The following is a 20,803-nucleotide window of genomic DNA, read 5'->3' on the forward strand; positions in this document are numbered from 1 at the left end:
ATGGAATATCAGAAGAAAATGGACCTGGGCAGAGGAGAGGGAAAAAATGAAGGAGTCGAGCCATTTTATAACAACCTGCTCAACAGAGAACCAATCCATTACTGTGAGAATCGATACTGCCGCACAGAAGGGGTTAATCACTCTTCGGCTAATCAGTTCTGAAGGCCCCAAAGCTTCTCAACACTGTTAGACAACATGTCTTACTTGTTCACTTTCCCAACACCTGTCTTAGCATCTGTCCTATCTTAGGGTTCAACAAGGTTGAAGGTGACAATATTCTATAACATATTTAGTACTAATGCTGCACCTCCGCATGAGTCAACCCCACCCCTCCTGCTGCAGATATGCCAGGAATGAATGTGGCAAAGAAGCCTCCTCCTCTGCAGCAACCAGAAGCACACCTCACCCCGCTAAGCACACAGGCCTGGAAGAAGAATAGGACAGAGCGGTGAGGTCTTAGGTGTTCAGCTACTGTGAGACAGCACAGAAATGGTTTAAGTTCACATACAATCACCAAGGCTGAGGTAGAAGGCTTCTCATCCTCAAGATAAGTCTTTAAGAAAAATTTTCCTTCCATAGACTTCTGGCTTCATTATCTTTAGGGTCATAAGACTGCTTTTGAGGAAAAATTATGCTAAAAAGGATGGGAATTTAAATGTTCCAAGAGTATTAATTAGCAAACTATCAGCTCACTGTAAACAGGCCCAGCATTTCAAGCACACATTTTAAAAAAATAATTTATTTAATTTCATTTTATGAAAATTGGCTTAATGGTTTCAGATACCCAGGAACTGGAGGTACGGACAGTACCATCTGGTTCTGTACCATGTGAGCTACCATGTGAGTGCTGAGAATTGAACCTGTGTCCTCTGGAAGAGCAGCCAGTACTCTTAATTGCAGAACCATCTCTCCAACCTCAAGCACACATCTTAAATTCTTTTTCTGCACAATTACCTACCCTGAAAACAAATACTATGCTAGATGGAGTTGGAGAGTTAGCTGAGAGACAGAGGGAATGCTTTGCATGTGCAGAAATGATCCCCAGTAACACACACACACACACACACACACACACACACACACAAAACTGCACTGGATTAGAGAGGAAACGATTCAATGCTTCAGTTACATGCTCAGATATTTATACTGAAGACTGTCAGGATTTTATTTAGATTTAAAAATAACAAAAACGTTATATGCAGAAGAACAGAAATAAAGCCTTATTTGTCCCCTTGTCACTTCAAAATGTACTATAAATTAAAGCCACATAATTTTAGCCAAATGTGTGGAGAGTGTCTGCATTCCCTGCATCAGGGAAGCTGAAGAAAAGGATCCTGGGCTACATAAGATCCTGTTTCAAACAAGCAAAACCCAAACAAAACAAAACAAAACAAAACCCATTCAGTTAACTGCAGTTCTCTTCTGTGGGTACAGATACCCTTTTGACAGTGTGGAGTTTCTTATTTATTTAAAAACAAAACTTGATAGAAACTACATTATAAAGGGAAAAGATGTACTGAATACTATTAAGTGTAAAACAGGCTACAAATGGATATGTGCAAAGTATTTCCACTAGGTTAAGAATGAATGGGGATCCAGGTGGTGGTGACGCATGCCTTCAGTCCAAGCACTGAGGAAGCAGAGGCAGGTGGATCTCCAAGTTCTAGGCCAGCCTGGTTTAAAGTGAGTTCCACGACAGCCAGGACTACATAGAGAAACCCTATCTTGAAAAGCCGATAGACAGACAGAGAGACAGACAGACAAGAAACAGATGAAGTACTAAAATACGTATACTGACTGCATAGCAGGAAGAAGCAACTTTCTTAGGTCACCTGGCCAACGAGACATAGAGCCAGAACATTACACTTTACTCTTACCCATCCTCTATTACCTAAAGGGTGGAAAGTGCTAAATTCTCAGAAGACAGAACTACAACAGCTATTAATCATGGAAGGCCACCATCAAAGAGTCAGACGCAGAAAGAAATCCAATATTGAACATAACTGAAAATTTCAACAAAGATAAGCCACAACTGATGGACAGTGCTTTAAAAATTATACCTTATTTATTTATTTATTTATGCATTCATTCATTCATTTATTATTTTGTGTGTGCACATACATGCATTTACAAAAATGCTATGATGCCTGTGCAGAGGTCAGAGGCCAACTTATAGGAGTTGGTTTTCTCTTTCACTATGGTCCTGGTGACCAAACTCAGGTTGTTGGATTTGACAAGTGCCTTTACCTTCTGAGCCATCTGCTGAACCTCAATTCACAGCTTTTAAAAGTGTTACATTATTATTATTATTATTTGGTTTATGGGTGTTGTGTGCATGTATGTGTACTACATATGTGCAAACGCCTATGGAGGCCAGAAGAGGGCACCACACTCCTCTGGACCTGAGGTTATTATAGACAGTTGTGATCCTCTGTGGGGGTGCTGGGAAGTGAATCCCAGTCCTCTGAAAGAGCAGCCAATGCTCTTAACTGCTGGGCCATCTTACCAATTCCAGAGTTACATTTTTTTAACAATGAAAAACTTCTCCTTTAACTAACAGGGCCCATTCAATTCAACTAAAATTTGCTGTGCACACTAGACACTGTAGATCCAGATGAATGTTCTCTCATAGGGCCCTTGAAGCTTTAGTGGAGATGAGGGCTTAGATTATTCCACTATAGGGAAGGCATAAGATGTGCCTAGCGATTTCTCAACCAAGTGCTATGGGAGCATTTATGAACAAAACAAATGGTTCATCAAATCCCTTTCCTCCAGGAAGGTTCCCAAAGGGAGCAGTTTTTCTTTGGGCTCCCTTCTACAGCCATGAGTAAAGAAAACTGGTTGTAACATGTAGCTTATCTGGGAAAGTATCTGGACCCACAGGACAGGATATTGTCACAGACCTATCTATCTGTTACCATGACTGCAAGTCAAACCTCAGCAACCCTCATGCTGCCACTCAGGGCATGTTTGATGCAGCAAGCACCACACTGGAAGGTTCAGTGCCATGGACACTGAAGGAAACAAGGAATGCCTGTTTTCCCCATAGACTCGTAACTCCTAATAAGAATCCAAGGTTCCATGTTCCACAAGAAGCAGACAGCATCGAAGCAAAACACCTTCATGAGGAAAACCTCACATTGTTGCCATAGCTGCACTGATTCAATACAGGAAGGACAGCACTTCAATAAATTTTTGCCAAAGTAAATGTCTGACTGGAAAAATGGGATGCTGTTTTTGTGTAGGTCAGAATTTCATACTTGTCTGGCACTTCCAATAAAATGTTATACAGCTTTTATTATTATAATAAAAAATATCAAATAGAGAATAAAGAAAATACAAACTATTGTGAAATATAAAAACATGGTGGTTTCACTATAGAAAATTAAACTGCAAAAGATGAAGAAAAATAGTTAAGAGGCTGCCATATTTAGAGGTGAGAAGGTTGTAAGGCATCAGAAAGCCCATCTAAGCTGTGCTTGTAAAACCAAGGATGAAATTAGAAGGTTTAACAAAAATCAGATGTGTGAAGAAATCTGTTATTTCAAAGGAGGAAGAAAATAGCTGGGCTATCGTTTATCACAGTAAAACACAGCCTATTTAGGAGAAAGAAAAGTGAGGCTCAAATTGATGAAGTCAAACAAGAAAGGTAGTTTATAAAATTCTTGAGTCTCTGCAAGCTCTCTCCTTTCCTACTCCCGACTACAGTATTCTTTTACAAACAAAAACAAACAAATCACTACTACCAGAACAATTCATTACTGAGAACCTAAGAATTCTGCAGTTTACCATGACTTAAAACAAGTTAAAAAAAAAAAAACTTTAAGAATGTCTGGTGAGCCCATAGCAACTTGCACACTTACATCTGTCTATAAAATACAATGCAGTCTTCTCAGTATTTAATAAGCAATGTCACAAGATAGGAGAAGAGAACTCATGAAAATGGGATCCTGGCACAAACCTCAACACTCATTACATGTTTATAAAAACCCCTGCTCTCAGAAAACAAAACAACCAACACTGAGAGACGGTTTCAATCTAATTATATTATGAAAACAAAAGTAACAACAGGAAATCACAGCAGGGCATCTGATCAGCTCAATTAGCAGGAGAACCAGATAAAGTGATGGCCTGCCATTATGACCTCAGGGGTTAAAGATCCAATTTTCCATCTGGCAAAATCTAGATTTCTAACACAGATGCTGATTCCACATGCTGAATGGTATCAGGTGTTGTCTGGAGCAACCCTGAGCATCCTCCAGCCACTTTCACGCTGCACTCTAATGTAATTGCTTCCTTGTGAACAGAAATAAGAAATAAATTCCGTATCACGATCATTCCAAGAGGTATTAAAAGGCATTACAGCAGTAAGAGAAGCCTTGCTTCTCTCCCTTCTTGGTCAGCACTGACACAACACTGTGCCATCATGCTCTACAGCACCCAGAAACTGTTCCAATCAAGAGCTCTGTAAATCTCAACAAACAGCCCCTTGCTACTGAAGTGGATCACTGGCTGTGCCTGATGAGAAGTAGATCTATGTACTCAAGTCCTTCCTCACATACAAATGCACTGTCTTTTTAAGTTAACAGTCAGCTGACTTTGCTTCCTTGATTGAAGCAATGCTAAACGGTTTTACAAATCAAGAAAATGTCACTCAGCAAGTGCTGGGGCCTATTTGCGAGTGTTCAGACTCTTCAATACCTATGCTGCAAGACTAAAGTTTTTCTTACACTTGGAAACATGAACTTGGTAAGTCAGGGGTCAGTGGACAAAAGCACAGCTCTTATTTGCATTACACTTAAATCTTGTGACTTTTACACATGCAAATGTCAGTGCACATGCATGTACACACAGTCCCACCGCAGGTATAGGTCTAAGTATCTGGTCTTGAGACTTCCATTCAGAACAGAGGTTAGCAATTCTGTGTGCACACTGTTAGGGTTTGACTCCAGAAGGCCCCACAGTCTCATCTGCCTTAGCACTTGTTAAGGTTAAAGGACCACCTGGAGACTATGGAGCCTTTAGAACTACATAGCTCTGGGACCCAAGCTATTAGGAATGGTCCTTTGAGAGCTACAGCCTGGCCCCACTTTCTCCTCATCTGATAAGACACGAAGAAGCCATGCTGTAAGTTCACACCACATCGACCCTAGTCACCATGCCTTCCCTGCCATGTACCCTCTAAACCAGTGATTCTCAACCTTCGTAATGCTGTAACTGTTTAATGCATGACAAGATCTGGGATGTCTTTCTGTATGTGCGTTGCTTTTATTGGTTAATAAATAAAGCTGCTTTGGCCTATGGCAAGGCAGAATATAGCCACACTGGAAGAGATACAGAGAGAGAGTAGGCGGAGTCAAAGAGATGTCATCTGCCAAAGAAGGATACATCAGAACCTTACTGGTAGGCCACAGCCTCATGGCGACACACAGATTAATAGAAATGGGTTAATTTAAGATGTAAGAGTTAGTTAATAAGAAGTCTGAGCTAATAAGCCAAAGAGTACTGTAATTAATATAGTTTCTATGTGATTATTCGGGTCTGCATGACCAGGAACAAAAGAACAGTCTCCGCTTACAATGTCACCCCAACCATAAAATTATTTCCATTTCTATTAATCTGTGTATCGCCATGAGGCTGTGGCCTACCAGTAAGGTTCTGATGTATCCTTCTTTGGCAGATGACATCTCTTTGACTCCGCCTACTCTCTCTCTGTATCTCTTCCAGTGTGGCTACATTCTGCCTTGCCATAGGCCAAAGCAGCTTTATTTATTAACCAATAAAAGCAATGCATATACAGAAAGACATCCCAGATCTTGTCATGCATTAAACAGTTACAGCATTACGAAGGTTGAGAATCACTGGTTTAGAGGGTACATGGCAGGGAAGGCATGGTGACTAGGGTTGATGTGGTGTGAACTTACAGCATGGCTACTTCATCACTGTAATGAACTGTAATGTAAATATTTGTCTTCCAGTGGTCTTAGGCAACCCCTGTGAAAAGGTTATTGACATAGGTCATGCCCACAGGATGAGAACTATTGCTCTAAACTGTGAACAGAAAGAATTATCCCTCCCTTTAGTTGTTTCTGCCAGATATTCTACTATAGCAACACACATGCCATAAATCATATATACATATACACACACACACACACACACACACACACACACATATCAAACCAATCTCTTTTATCCACCTATACCTATCTCTCTAAACAATTCACCAAGCTGCCTATCTTAACAAAGCCTAGACATCCCTCCCTGTGTGTATGTGTGTGTGTGTGTGTGTATGTGTGTGTGAGAGAGAGAGAGAGAGAGAGAGAGAGAGAATTTTTATATTTTCTCCCTTTCTCTGAGAAAGTCTTTCTACGTAGCCCAGGTGAGTCCCACATGCCCCTGCTTAGAATCCAGCTGTTTCTAAAGTGTTAGGTAGCTATATGGGTTTCTTTCACATTAAGATTTACTCTCCAGCCGGGCGATGGTGGCGCACGCCTTTAATCCCAGCACTCGGGAGGCAGAGGCAGGTGGATCTCTTGTGAGTTCGAGACCAGCCTGGTCTACAAGAGCTAGTTCCAGGACAGGCTCCAAAGCCACAGAGAAACCCTGTCTCAAAAAACCAAAAAAAAAAAAAAAAAAGATTTACTCTCCAGGTATTTCTTCTTCTTCCTCCCAGGTAAGTGGTGTTTTACAAACGCAAGTTCATACAAATTGCCCAGGGACACAAAACTTACTTGGCCTTCTGAATCCATACACAGTAGTCTGAGATGTAGAGATCATTCAAAATATAGGCTGGGTCATTTTCCTGAAAGATTTTGTGAACATCCAGAAGACATTTTAAAACTGCACTCTTACCTGAAAAAAATTTAAAACATCCAGTCAACCTTAAGGAGGAAAAAAAAAAATCTGATTTCTTAACTAAGAAATTAAGATCTTGGAGGGAAATGCATTTAAAACAGCTCAGAGTTTTAATAGTTTCTTAAGAATATTTTAACTTATGAACTACCTCTCTAGCCCCTTAGCTTTTATTTTTGAAACAGTCTTACTATGCTACCCAGGCTGTCCTTGCACTTGTGATCCACCTGCCTCTGCTGAGCAGCTGGGGTTACAGGCCTGCACTGCCTCCTGGCTCAAAAGCACATTTTGAAAAAAAGAGAACTTGTATTTAAAATGGTGGTGCCCAATACATAGAAGAGATGCGTACGTTAGCAGGTTCACTTTCAACAACCTGAAGTGTGTGCACAGCGCAGAAGTGTTCACTCAGTTTCTTTCCCTGCCGCTTCTTTAACCCACACAAAATCTCCATCCTTTTCACTTGGCAATACCTTATTCCTGCCCTCTTTCCGGCCACCAGAGTCCACATCCTTTCACACATCCATCATCTCATGTGTAGAATCAAGAATTCTTCCCCATCTTTGGTTCTAGACTCTCCAATGGGTCACACATTTTGTGATATGTTGTCCACCCCACCCCCTCGCGCGTGTTTTCAAGACTCTTCATGGCATCCTCTAACTTATTCCTCTTTTCTACTTGACATAACTTGTCTAGCAAGTCTTGGGTCCTTTCAGCAAACCTCAGTCCATATCCCTTTACTAAACCCTGCAATGGCAATGGCAAGGAAGCCAGGTGATGATCCTCCCTAAACCTCCCCTGCTCACTTCATAGGAGAACCCCAGCTGCCAGGATGTAAGAGCCATGGAGACTATTCCAACCTCAGTGGTGCCACAGACCACCCACTGTGCCATGCTACCTATACACTCTTGGGTCACTCAGTCATAACACATTTTATTAGTCAAGAGTTAAGTCCTTGGAAACACAGGTCAGGCCTTTCCAGGGTTAACTAGGCAGTGTCCTAATATGCAGACAATGAAAGTTCCATTGCTAGCCTACAAAATGAGAGAGCCGTGTAATGCTTAGCAAGCTCAGAACTACAAGACCCCAAGTTCATCTAGTTAAGTCAAAGAAAGACTTCATTGTGACTAAGATGGACACCTCCACTGCCTGCCTAAATACGAAGTAGATAATGTGGATGGGAGAATTTCAAGAAAAGAGGAGGAAATAAAAACAGAGCACATACCTGTGGTGAGACCAGTGTCACCCCAAAAATCCCAAAGGTGAACTGAACCTGGAAGAATGGTTGGAACAGTTCCAATGCCAACGGGATAAAAAGTGTCCCACTAGGCACACATGAACTGGTTCCCTTCTGATTTTTCTATTTCGGTGAAGAGCATGCAGAAGGAAGGTGTTAAGATTGTGATACCGGCAGTCCTAGCTTGTTTCTATTGCTGTGATAATGACCATGGGGGCATGGAGGCGGGAGGTTAACTTGGCTTAAACTTCTTTTTTTTTTTTAATATTTATTTATTTATTTATTTATTATGTATACAATATTCTGTCTGTGTGTATGTCTGCAGGCCAGAAGAGGACACCAGACCTCATTACAGATGGTTGTGAGCCACCATGTGGTTGCTGGGAATTGAACTCAGGACCTCTGGAAGAGCAGGCAGTGCTCTTAACCACTGAGCCGTCTCTCCAGCCCCTTGGCTTAAACTTCTACATCACAGTCCATCATCAAAGGGAGCCAAGGCAGGGGCTCAAGGCAGGAACCTGAGACAGACGCTGAAGCAGAAACATAAACAACACTGTAACTTACTGTCATGCTCAGCCTGCTTTTTCATATAACCCAGGACCACCTGCCCAGGGGTGGCACCACCCACAGAGGGCTGGGGCTCACCCCACCCATCATTGATCAAGAAAACATTTTTGTCCTAATGCTAATCTGATGGAGGCAATTCCGCAATTGCCCGTTCCTCCTCCCAGATGACTCTCACATGTGTCAAATTGACAAAAAAAGCTAATCAGCACCCTGACTGACTGACTATAAAGAGTTTCAAGTAGCAATCACAGGTCTGTGCCAGAAAACCATTCACGTGTAACTTGACTCTACATCTTTACAGGGTGACAGTCCCAGAACATTCCTTCCCAAGATCTCGTACCTTCCTAATATAACCAGATGAACAGAAAATACAGGGTTTAAGGTGGTAGGGAAGGTACTAGTCCATTCACTGAATCAACAGATGAGCCCATTGTGTGCCTAGCACTGGTCTACATGGAGGAGCACAGTTATTCATTATTTATACCTCTTCTTTTTCAAAATGTCCACCAGACACATGCAATTTGTTCAGCAAAAACCTGGACACACTCTGCTACAGAGCTCTCAAACACTGACAGAGGAATGCTACACATTGTGACTCATATGCACTTAAGCAACTGACAAGCAATCTTCAGATGACGTTTTCAAGCAATCATATGCAAGGGAGTTTGGGGAAATGGGAGTCAGAAGCTCTCTTCAAAAAGCTGTGTATTAACAAGCCTCACCAAAACTAGTTTTACAGAATTTTATGTCATAGCATGGAAAAGAGAGCCAGGCTGGTTGCAGCTGACAATCTAAGAGAAGCACATTAAAGTAACCCTCCCTCCAACCCGCTATTGTCATCTGAGCCCCTTTGGTTTCTCAAGCTAGCAGCCAGCTTCCCCACAGCAAGCACGGCATCACAGCTAGGGGTTTACATACAGGGGGGTAGCTGGGGTTTTTAACATCTCGTTTGTACCAAATTCTCTTTCTGTCCTGTCCTCGGCTACTTATTCAGCAGCTATCCACAAAAGAAAAGACTAGTCCTTTTCTAGGCTGTCACATGGCTGGTGACCAGAAGCTTACAGGGACGCAAAGTCCCTGCCTCCTGTGGGGCTTTTACCCAGTTATGGTCTTGTCACACATGCCATGAGCATAAAAACCTGCTCAGGCCTAAAGCTAAGACAATTATTTTGGCTCAAAAGCACTGCAGGAAAGTGACCATTTTTCAAGCGGTTCACTGCCTGCTCCAGAGTATAAAAAACAAAGGTACCTTTTGCACAGTAACCACGGTAACTATTTTCACTGTAGGAAGGAGCTAGCATTTGTCCCCAGGATATCAAATGGCCCTAAACTCAGAGATTCCCTAGGACTGATTGGCTGGATAAGCCAACCCTAACCATGCAAGAATGTTGTCCCTGAATCTAGGGCCTTTTACTCACCCATGAAGGCACTAGAAACTAGTGTCCTGGGATTGTAAGTGACAAAAGTCATGAATGTTCTACTTCACTGGAATGATTGTCTAATGATGGCACACAGAAACATAATGACAACATGAAGAAAATATGGAGGGCAATAATAAGTAGGTGGCCGGTAAACACGATTTAAAATGTTCTCTGACTTTTCCTCCTATTAGCAGACCAGGCTGGGCAATAATCTCTCAGCGACAAACCAGCTTGTGGCTGAAGATATTTAAGAAATTGGTCCCATCCCTAGAAGAATCAGAGTAGGAGATGCTTTTGCTGGTTAGGTGCCAGAATAGGAAGAATAATGCAAGCTGCTATCTACACCTAAGACGATCTCAGTTTCTTTCCAATGGGCATATGCAGCTTTCGGAATACCCATGCACATGCAGGTCAACCTGCACTGTAATGCAAGCTGCTATCTACACCTAAGACGATCTCAGTTTCTTTCCAATGGGCATATGCAGCTTTCGGAATACCCATGCACATGCAGGTCAACCTGCACTGTTATCAACCTCGGGTGGTGTTCTCCAGGAGTCACCTTCCTTGGTTTTTGAAACAGTGTCTCTCTGCTCAGTGAGTAGTCAGTGCAGGCCAGTGACTGGAGGGCCAGGGAAGAACATTAAATAGCCTGCTCTGTCACTCTATTTTATTCCCTACAGACAGGGTCTCTCACTGACCCTGGCAGCTAAGCCCAGACTTTTTATAAGTGTGCCAGGCATTTAAACACAGGTCCTCATACTTGCTCAGCAAGGGTCCATTCTGGCAAAGCTGCCTTCTTGATGTTTTAAGCTACACAAAACAAGAAGTCAAGAAAGGAAAAGAAGACTTTAAAGTCTTGACAGAAAGGCTGCCTCATTGATATTTATAAAATGTATCAGAGTAAAAGCCAACAGTATTTATCATCTTTAAACACAATTTAGCAGATACCTGGGTAAATTTCTTAGAGTCTGGTGAGACAATATTATCAAAAGAGATATCTTAGCAATTATTTTAACATTAATTTTCATAGCTCATTTGAGCCTAAAAAGGGAGAAGATAGAAAGAAACACTGTGTCAAATCAGTCAAAATTAAGAGAAACAAAATGGGGTAATTTGCTTCATGATGAAGCCCTGTTAAGATGCAGAATAAAGTCCCTAATAACAAAATGCTTCTCAGTCTGGGTAAGTCTTTCACACCCTCAAATTCCACGTAAGGGTTCTGCATTGTAAGAAGCACATACCTAAAATGAGCTAGTCTCGTAGGCAGAGTAAGGCCAGTTTTAAAAAAAACAAGCAAACCATCCTTTGCTATTACAGTTACACTACACACAGTATCCACACATTAACAGGAATTAACAGGAAGCAAGAGTACGCTTTATAGGTGGTCCTGCCTGAAACAGATTCAATCCAGTGTCTAATTTTCCATCCAAGTATCAATTCAGGCATTCTTTTTTTCTGGCAAGAGAGTTCCAGCTCTCCCCCAGGCCTACTTCAGGTACCCCACAATGCCTGGCACACCTCTCCAGTTAGAGCCAACATGTACATCACATACTAACCCTACTAAGTTAGGCACTTCCTTTATTTGTTTCACAAATAAGTGAATGATTTGGCCCAATCCCAGCTAGGATTTGAAATTAAGCATGTCTGACTCTCAACCACTATGACATAAACAGTATCTGAATTCATCACCTTGCACGGAGAACTCCTAGGCAGGAAAGGATGTGACTTTTCATTCTTTAAACTGGAACAATGTCCAGAAAACCCTATGTTCCTGTTCAATAACGGATACAGACTGGAGTAGACAGAAGCTAACATTTACACCCTTGCTCAGCCTGCTGGGTTAACATGTACAAGGGTAGGCAACACCTCTGGGGTCTGTGAACTTAGTAATTCTAGCACAGGAGGACACAAAACACCTGTTCATGACAATCATGGACACTCCCTCCAGGAGGAAAGGAGAAGGCCTTTAGGTCTCATAAAGCTCCTGAGTTATGACATTCACAAGACTTGTAAAGTTATAAAAGACAATAAGTAGTTGCTAGGGAGAGAGAACCCAAGGACCAGTTAATCAGCCTGCAAATTGTTCCTGGAGCTGTAAGGATGCAGCTTTGTGAGTCATCACTTAGGCTGAGGTGGGCTTCTTGGAGATGGAGCTGCTTTTTGAGTGACCATGTTCTTGTGAGAAAACCCTCACTTAAACTCCTGCAAGTAACAGAAGTGTCCCTTTGGTCCACCGTCAGTGCTCTATCTAAGGGTCAATACAAGTCTGTTCATGTCTCCCCAGGAAGACTCATAAAATGCAACTGACACCCAAGCAGAACCAAAGAACTGATGATGAATATGGGAGAGGTGGCTGCTCATTCCCTGCAACAGGTACTGAGATATGCAGCTGAGGATGATCTGCGTGAGGACGGGCGCTCCTCTGTCAGCAATCCACACAGAACCACTTTTCCCCATGGATATGGGATGATGTGCCTCCTTGCTATCTGGTGGCACATTCTACATTAGACACATGATAGAACACGCAACCAGAGTCAAGCCATCTAAGAGGAGAGCATCCCTGAGAATAATTTTCAGGTGGCCATCTTCTTTTACTTGAGATGGGTAGCATGTTTCCTTGACTAATGGGGTCCATCCTGTGAAATGGTAATGTCCCAAACGGATGATAAAAGAACTCGCCTGTATACGGGTGGAATTGTGAGAAAAAGGCATGCAGATGCAACCCACTGGCAAAACAGTAGGAAAATAAAAAAAAGTGAGATGGAAGGGTTGGCTTGTCATTTCTCATAGCTGGAAGGTTGTAATGAAAAGACAGCATAAGTTAGAGCTGTGCTAAAGAGCCCTTCTCTGGTTCCAAAATCTTAGAACTCATGGAAGAATCAGTGAGGCGGGACAGAGCAAAGCAGAAGTGCTGGAAAACACTTCTCAAGTCCTACCTTTAGTACAAAGGAAGGAAAACCCCATGATTCAACATGACTGATAATCAGAGAACACTCTGCATTTGAACTGATTAAATTGAGAAAAACTCTTGAGGAATGAAGAACCCCTTGTCAATCTGGCTTTGTGAGGTTGTGAAAAAGGGGGGCAAATGGGACCAGTAGGAGTGCCATGAAGACAGAGAAACTAAGTGTGGTAGTTTGAATGAGAAAGGACTCATAGATTTGAATACTAGGTCCCCAGCTAGTAGAAGTATTTGAGAAGGCTTAAGAGGTGTGGCCTTGTTGGAGGGGGTGTGTCACTGTGGGAGTGGTAAGGGTGAGTTTGGAGGCTTCAAAGACCCACATGATTCCCAGTTAGCACTCTGCTTCCTGTTCATGGATCAGGTTGTAAGCTTTCAGGTACTGCTTCAGTACCATGCCTGCTTGCCACCATGTTTCCTGTCATAATGGTTACAGAAGTTAACTCCCCGCAACTGTGAACCCCAAATGAAATGCTTTCTTTTGTAAGATGTCTTGGTCATGGTGTTTTATTATAGTAATAGAAAAATTACCAAGACACTAAGTAATATTCATCTTTCCCTGAGACAGAGGCTGCATAACCTGAAGCAACGCAAACCTGAAGCAACGCAAATAATAGCCTAAGGCCTTGCACAGGCATCATTAGAAAGCCTTGGTTTCACCAGCTGAGGTCTCCATGAATTTCATTAAGACAACAAAAGGCAAGTACAACAAAGTAAGTTCGGTAAAATGAACAGTATTTGATGACCAGTTCACCTGACAGGACTCTTCACAGTAGAGTTAAGAAGAAGCTGAGAGGCTGGAGACATGGCTCAGGGGTTAGGAGCACATACTGTTCTTGCAGACGACACAAGTTAGATTCCCAGCACCTACACTAAGGGCTCATGATCACCTGTAACTCCTGCCTCAGGGGGAGCCAAAGCCTCTGCCCTCTATGAGAACCTGTACTCATATGCATGTATCTACACACAGACACACAGATTTAAAAATATAGCAAAAGAAAGAAAAATAGAGTGAGGGAGGAAAGAAGAAAAGGGAGTGGGGAGAAGGGAAAAGGCCAACTCAGCAAGGACTTCATTCTAGTGGTGCTGCTGAGCCCTAAGGTGGGACACAACCTTTACAATATAGGAGAAGCTCCGCAGACCTGGATGACTTCGAACAGCATGGAAGCCAGGTGTGTAAAGAGCAAAAGCAATCGAGAGGGGAGGAAAAGGTCAAAGCAGACAGGAGTCTGTGCAGGTTGCTAGGTGGTAAATGTGCCAAGATTTGTGGAGCAGAGCTCCTATGGAGAAAATGACCAGAAAGGCAAAGGCTGTGCTATCAAGCTTCTGAAGCCTTTAAAGCCTGAGCACAGCTCAGGGAAATGTAACAGCAACACAGGTGAAAAAGAAGTTTATCTTGGGGTCGGCAGTTCAACATCTAGAATACCTGTGTGCACTTCTGCCCTGCCAAGAAAGTTTATTGGCAGTGGTGATGGTTTACTCAACCTAGTGCCTTTTTTCATAGCCAGGAGAGACTGACGAACACGCAAGTACCACAGTGATAGCCCAGAGCCTGTCAGAACCCAGAAGTTGACTCCAGTGCCGACCTCAGGTTAGAGCAAATCCCTGCTCCCTCTTGGCTGAGCGAGGCTGAGCAGGACAAGCTGGCCCCACTGAGACCACTGGAGCAGAGAGATGCACGGCAGGCACAGCAGCAGTGGCAGCAGCACCCCATACATGTAGTCTTCCCATACGTGCCACTGTACTCAACACTGATCTTGTATACATGCACACGAAATAATTGCTAGAACATAGACATTTGTGAATGAATTTAGGCCAGAGGTCAATGATGGACATTATCCTCAATCACTTTTCAACCCACTGAAATTAAGAGTTCACTGATCAGCTAGAGTTGCTAGCCAGAATGTCCTGGTTCTACTACCCAGCACTGAGACTAAAGTATACAATGCTATGCCCAGATTGTTCCATTATGCTAGGGATCTGAACTCAGGTCCCTATGCCAGCATAGTAAGTATTTAACTGAGCCCTCAACATTGTTCTTTGATGAAACAATTGATGTACATAAGATCATTTTGTATTATACAATACCTTAATAAGACTTCTTTTTTTTTATTGAAAGAAAAAAAAAATTCCCGCCTCCTCCCAGCCTCCCATTTCCCCCCCCTCCTCCCACCATTCTCCCCCTCCCCCCACTCCTCTCCCCCTCCCTCTCCAGTCCGAAGAGCAGTCAGGGTTCCCTGCCCTGTGGAAAGTCCAAGGTCCTCCCCCCTCCATCCAGGTCTAGGAAGGTGAACATCCACACTGGCTAGGCTCCCACAAAGCCAGAACATGAAGTAGGATCAAAACCCAGTGCCATTGTCTTTGGCTTCAATGGTCATTGAGTCTATAATCTGTGATCCTAAAGAAGCTAAATAAGAAGGTGAACCCAAAGAAAAACATATAGTTGTTATCCTGGGTATGGGAAGTAGACAAGATTGCCGGGCAAAAAATTGGGAACTTGGGGGTGGGGTGGGACGGGGGTAAGGGGAGATGGGGAGAGAAAAGTAAGAAAACTTCTTTTTTAAAAAAATATCTTCCAAGATAAACTGGCACTTGCTTAGATAAGGTAGGCCTTCAAATATCCTTACCAACCTCTGTTGAAAGTTTTGCTTATCTCCCCACCCCAAAAAAGACTCAACTATATAATACTATACTATCCCTTGAGTGTCGTATAGATTTGAGCAACATCTGGAATAACAATAAAAATAAGAGTTAAAGAGTCTGAAGAAAGGCACCATGCAGCCATAACAGTGGATGACAATCCTGGTGCCAGAGATGGCTACCACTCTATCTCTATAAGGTAGCCAAGGAGGTTCCTGAGGCCCCACAACTACCATAACTGTTGGCTGCATGCTACAACCAGATAATAAGCCCTCAATGCTTTAAAAAAAAAAAATGGCTAAAAAAAAAAAAAAAAAAAGGCATGGAAGCTGAACACTGTGTACATAATAAATAAATCTTTAAAAAAAATGGCAGTAGGAGATGTGTTGTAGAATATTATTTTTAGGTGTGTTACTTTTGTTTATGTCTGGGATATTTATTTAATGATGCAAAGATGTGTTTGATTAAATAAAATTCACCTGCGGTCTGGAGGCTGCGTCAGCGACTAGCTGACAGGAAATAGTAGAGAGGAGCCAGGTGGAGAAGGGTTTATAACGGGGTGAGAAAAAGCACGAGGATTTCTCAGGAGATGCCAGGAGGCGAGCTAGGTGAGCTGCTTGCTATTCAGCCTCTCTGGAAACAGGACTCTACCTCAACCTTTGAATCATGAGTTCTTTAGCGGGACAGAGATTTAGAAAAGTTCTCTTAGTAGTTTTGGAAGAGTCAGTGCCTGAGGGAACAGAATTTCTACCTGTGGCTCTTGCAGCCCTAGCTGCTGCTGGTAGCTTTGGAGTTGCAGTTGCTGACTAGGACAGCCATAGTTTAAAAGGCAGACAATTAAAATGAGGACGAAGGACAACGTGGAGAAGTTAGGCTGGAAATGAGCTGGAAGCTCTGACCTTGCTGGGTGGCTTTCTTTTTTTCCCCCTTTTTAATTATTTTATTTTTAAATTTTTTATTACTTTATAAATAATAGGAGTCAAAATTTCCACTTCCTCTCCTCTTCCCACTCCCCTCCCCCTCCAGTCATAAGACCCTGCCCTGTCGGAAGTCCAAGGCCCTCTCCGCTCCATCCAGGCTTAGGAAGGTATGCATCCAAATAGAATAGGATCCCAAAAAGCCAGTACACGCAGTAGAGACAAATCCCAGTGCCATTATTGTTGGCTTCTCAGTCTGCCTCAATTGATAGCCACATTCAGAGGGTCCAGTTTGATCCCATGCTCATTCAGTCCCAGTTCAGCTGGATTTGGTGAGCTCCCATTAGCTCAGGCACACTGACTCAGTAGGTGGACCAACCCCTCGTGGTCCTGACTTCCTTGCTCATAATTCTCCCTCCTTCTGCTCTTCAACTGGACCTTGGGAGCTCAGTCCAGTGCTCCGATGTGGGTCTCTGTCTCTATCTCCATCTGTCATCAGATGAAGGTTCTATGGTGATATTCAAGATAGTCATCAGTCTGACTACGGGACAAGGCCAGTTCAGGCACCCTCTCCTCCATTGCCCAGGGTCCTAGCTGGGGACATCCCTGTGGACACCTGGGAACCCCTCTAGAGTCAAGCCTCTTGCCAACCCCACAATGCCTCCACAGATATGGGAGCAGGGCTGGCTGGTTTTCATAGCGCTAGAAGATGCAATGCAGGCTGCACGGGCAGAACTGTCACCAACAGTCCTGTTTGGTTAAGGACACTGCATGATATGCTACCCACATACGTGGTAAGATGTGTCCACTGAACAATAGTGGTATGACTGTTATAGGTGCCATTAACTGCTTGCTGATTGGATTTAACGCACACTGCCTGGCATTGTAAACCACATCAAAAGCCTATGGCTGGACTCCAGTGGGGAAGCAACTGCTATTGTTTATTACTAAACAGTCTCTATTCACCCATGCTCAAGAAAGTAGCCCCTCCCCATGATCCTCTAAGTGACTCCAATAATGTCACTGATCCACTAAACTAGACTTGGGTAGAACTGTTTCTTTGGTCTGTTGTCAGTGTCTCCCTGGAAAAAGTCACCCAATAACATACAACTTGTTTTCAACTTCTCTTATTACATCTATTACCTGAAACTCAGCTGTACCAATTTTCTTTCCTCTCTGCACCATTAAAAAACCAAGGCTGCTTTTAGCCTTTTCTGTTCTTACAACCCTTAATCAGAGCCTGTCAAAGTGTCAGGTCTTTCAATCTCTAAGCACATAGTCAGATGTCATCAAAATCACTTGATGGTTGCATAACTGATTCTCACTCATTTAGACAGTTAAGAACAAGACACTCAAATTCCAAGTAGAACTCCTTAAAAAAAATCCCATTTACGTACTAAGTAAAAAATGGACAAGTTAAGAAGTCAAAGACAAACAGCTTATTGAGACAAACTTAAAACATATACTAAAAACTTCAAAAATATTTTAGCACAATTATGATTCAACAACTTCATCCGAAGAATATGCCACATATTCCCATGTCCAACTAAAACTTAGCTGTTTGAATTGATACTGCTTAATAACAAAAGTTCTGACACGCCCTTGGGAACTGTTAGCTCGATTTGGGAAAGCGGCTCTCAGAAGCTAGAGAGGACATGTGAGCGCACAGGAGGAACAGCTCGCAGCTCTTCAAGCGGCGCCTGGAACAAGACCCACTCAGCCCATCACATATGCATCTTTTGATGGTGGAGAATATCGTGCCAAGGTGATTTTTTTAAAAAAATGTTGGCAATCAGTATTCTTCCTTTCTACTTCTTTTAAAGTCCTGCAGAGTGTCAAGACTACACACAACACAGTGACAGCAGGTGACAGATGGACCATGTATCTGCCCATTTCACCCAGGCCTCATCACTGTTTTCATACACCCTGCCTTATTTGCTTCCTGCTTGGCCAACTAGACATCTCAGTTTGCTTCTCCTAGTCAGGAGGATCCTATGCTACTGCAAACCAAATAGATCAGCTGCATCTTGCCTACATGGTGGGATAGCAAGGAAAGTGATATATGTTAGCACCCTGCTGTTAGGGATAGGAGGCAGCCCATGACCTCAGCCTCCAATCCTTCAAGATAAACTTGAGGCAAAGGTGGTAAATCTATTCTGTAAAGAGCTACAAATTTGATATTTTAGCTTTGTAGGCTGTGTAATCTCTGCTGCATCTACTTGACTATGCCATTAAATTATAAAAGCAGCCAAAGAAAATACGTAAGTGATTGGGCATCATTGTGTTCCAATAAAACTTTATTTATGAACACTAAAATATGAAGTGAATATAATTTTCATGTCACAAAACATAATTTTGTTTTTCTTATGGGACAGAGTCTTCCACATGCAGGAATTTGCAGTCTTCCTGTACAGTCTCCCAGGTGCCAAGATGAAGGGTGTGTGCCACCGTACCTGACTCAAAGTACCACTTTTCTTTTGTTATTTTTAGTCACTTACAATGTAAAAGGAGAACCAGGCATAGTGACACATATCTAAAATGTTGGAACTAAGGAGGGTAGAAGTAGGACAATCAGTAGTACAAGGGTAGTTATCTACATCAAGAGTTTAAGGTCAGCCTGGGTTACAGAATACAAGGCCATATCTTAATAGCCCTCCTACATAAATAAATGAGACGAAAAAAATTAAAATACTTAACTCAAGGACCAAACAGGATAGATTCGATCTTTTAGGAACACTTAAGGTATTTTCTTAAGGGACCTTCTCTTTTTCCTTTTATACACACTTTTTATCATATACATACATGCAAAGGCCAGAGGTGCTTGATTACTTTCCACCTCATACACTAAGGCAAGTTCTTTTACTTGAACCCAGAGCATCCAATTCAGCTAGGCGAACTAGCTAGTTTACTCTGGCTATCCTAGTCTCACTTCTCAGGAGCTAGTGTTACAAACAGGCCAACATGCCCACTTGGCATTTATGCTGGTACTAGAAATCCAAACTCTGGTCTTCAAACTTGTGGAGTAAGTAGTTTCTCAACTGAGCCATTTATCATCTGCCACCAAGCCCCCTTATCTTACAAATGCATACATATGTCCTGTCTTTTGTTCCTTCATTCTTGTCAGACAACAAACTCTTCAAAGGCTAAGGCCATGCTGTGCATACCTTTCTACTCTTCATTGATTCTGTGTACTGCCCCGCACAGAAAGAAGACCAGACTCATGTCTGCTCAACACCTGCATGCCTGTCGCTGGCTAGTATTTAAAGGTGAGCTCCTTATTTAAAGAAACTCTTAAGTTACATAAATGGAATTCTTGTATGCCCTCTGGGGGGGCATATAAAATGACTCATTTGATTTCATCTAGGTTCCAATATTAGCCTTCAATAGGACCTCAAGTCAAATAAAAGTTTTCCTCTCTCCCCACCCTAACTTCATTTTAAATAAATACGACTTCATCTTCTTACAAAAGACAGAATGAAAGCTATTCCCATTTTTAAAAAGCTTTGGCTAACTTTATAGATAGTCAAAGGGAACTAATTATGAAGTTTTTAAAAATCACACATTTGAAAAAACTGTAACTAACTTCTTCATTTTCTATATTACTCAGCTAAGAAACGGAAGAACTTAGCAAAGCATATTAACTAAACAGTTCAAGAACTATAACGTGGATGTGAAGTATTTAAGAAATCAGCTGATTTAGAGCCATTACCCCCAGTAAGCAACATACATAACCAAGCTTCAAGGAACAGAACATTAAATCTTAAACTATTAGCAATTCACAGTAACTAGAAGGCAATTATAACATGCAAACCATGTGGGAAATGCTGCCCTCTGTACTGTATTTTAAGCGAACAAAGAACTTTTCTTATAATTTTAACTTCCAAATTACCATGAAAACAATCTACACACTTATAACAGCTAACAATACTTAGTGGGTGCCAGGAATATTAGAGGCAGGGATTCTGTGGAAACAAGTGGACAAGGTTTTCTTCCCTTTGACGGCCATTGCACATCAACATCCTTCTAGATGGGCTACGTAGAAACCTACGAATGCTCTGAGGCTGGCTAACATGAACTGGAAGATAGAAGCACTGCAGAGACAGAAACAAACTGGCACTCTAATGAAAAGATAGGATTTCAAGCCTCTATGCTTGAGGCAGGAGAAAGAAGAGTAGCTCAGGTCAGCTCAATCACAGTGTCTATACTTTCC

General features: G+C 42.3%; 1 protein-coding gene across 2 annotated transcripts in view; it reads right to left on the reverse strand.

Moving 5' to 3' along the window:
- Shq1 (SHQ1, H/ACA ribonucleoprotein assembly factor) overlaps positions 1-20,803 on the reverse strand; it is a 107,775-nt gene that overhangs the window by 40,834 nt on the left and 46,138 nt on the right. For both annotated transcript variants that reach the window (XM_041637950.1, XM_041637941.1), the window contains one exon: positions 6,735-6,855. In XM_041637950.1, the coding sequence (XP_041493884.1) occupies positions 6,735-6,855 (121 nt within the window). The remainder of the gene's footprint in view (positions 1-6,734; positions 6,856-20,803) is intronic.

Source organism: Microtus oregoni, unplaced genomic scaffold, assembly GCF_018167655.1.
Source record: "Microtus oregoni isolate MIOR12 unplaced genomic scaffold, Mior012 000002F_ref0000024, whole genome shotgun sequence".
NCBI lineage: Eukaryota > Metazoa > Chordata > Mammalia > Rodentia > Cricetidae > Microtus > Microtus oregoni.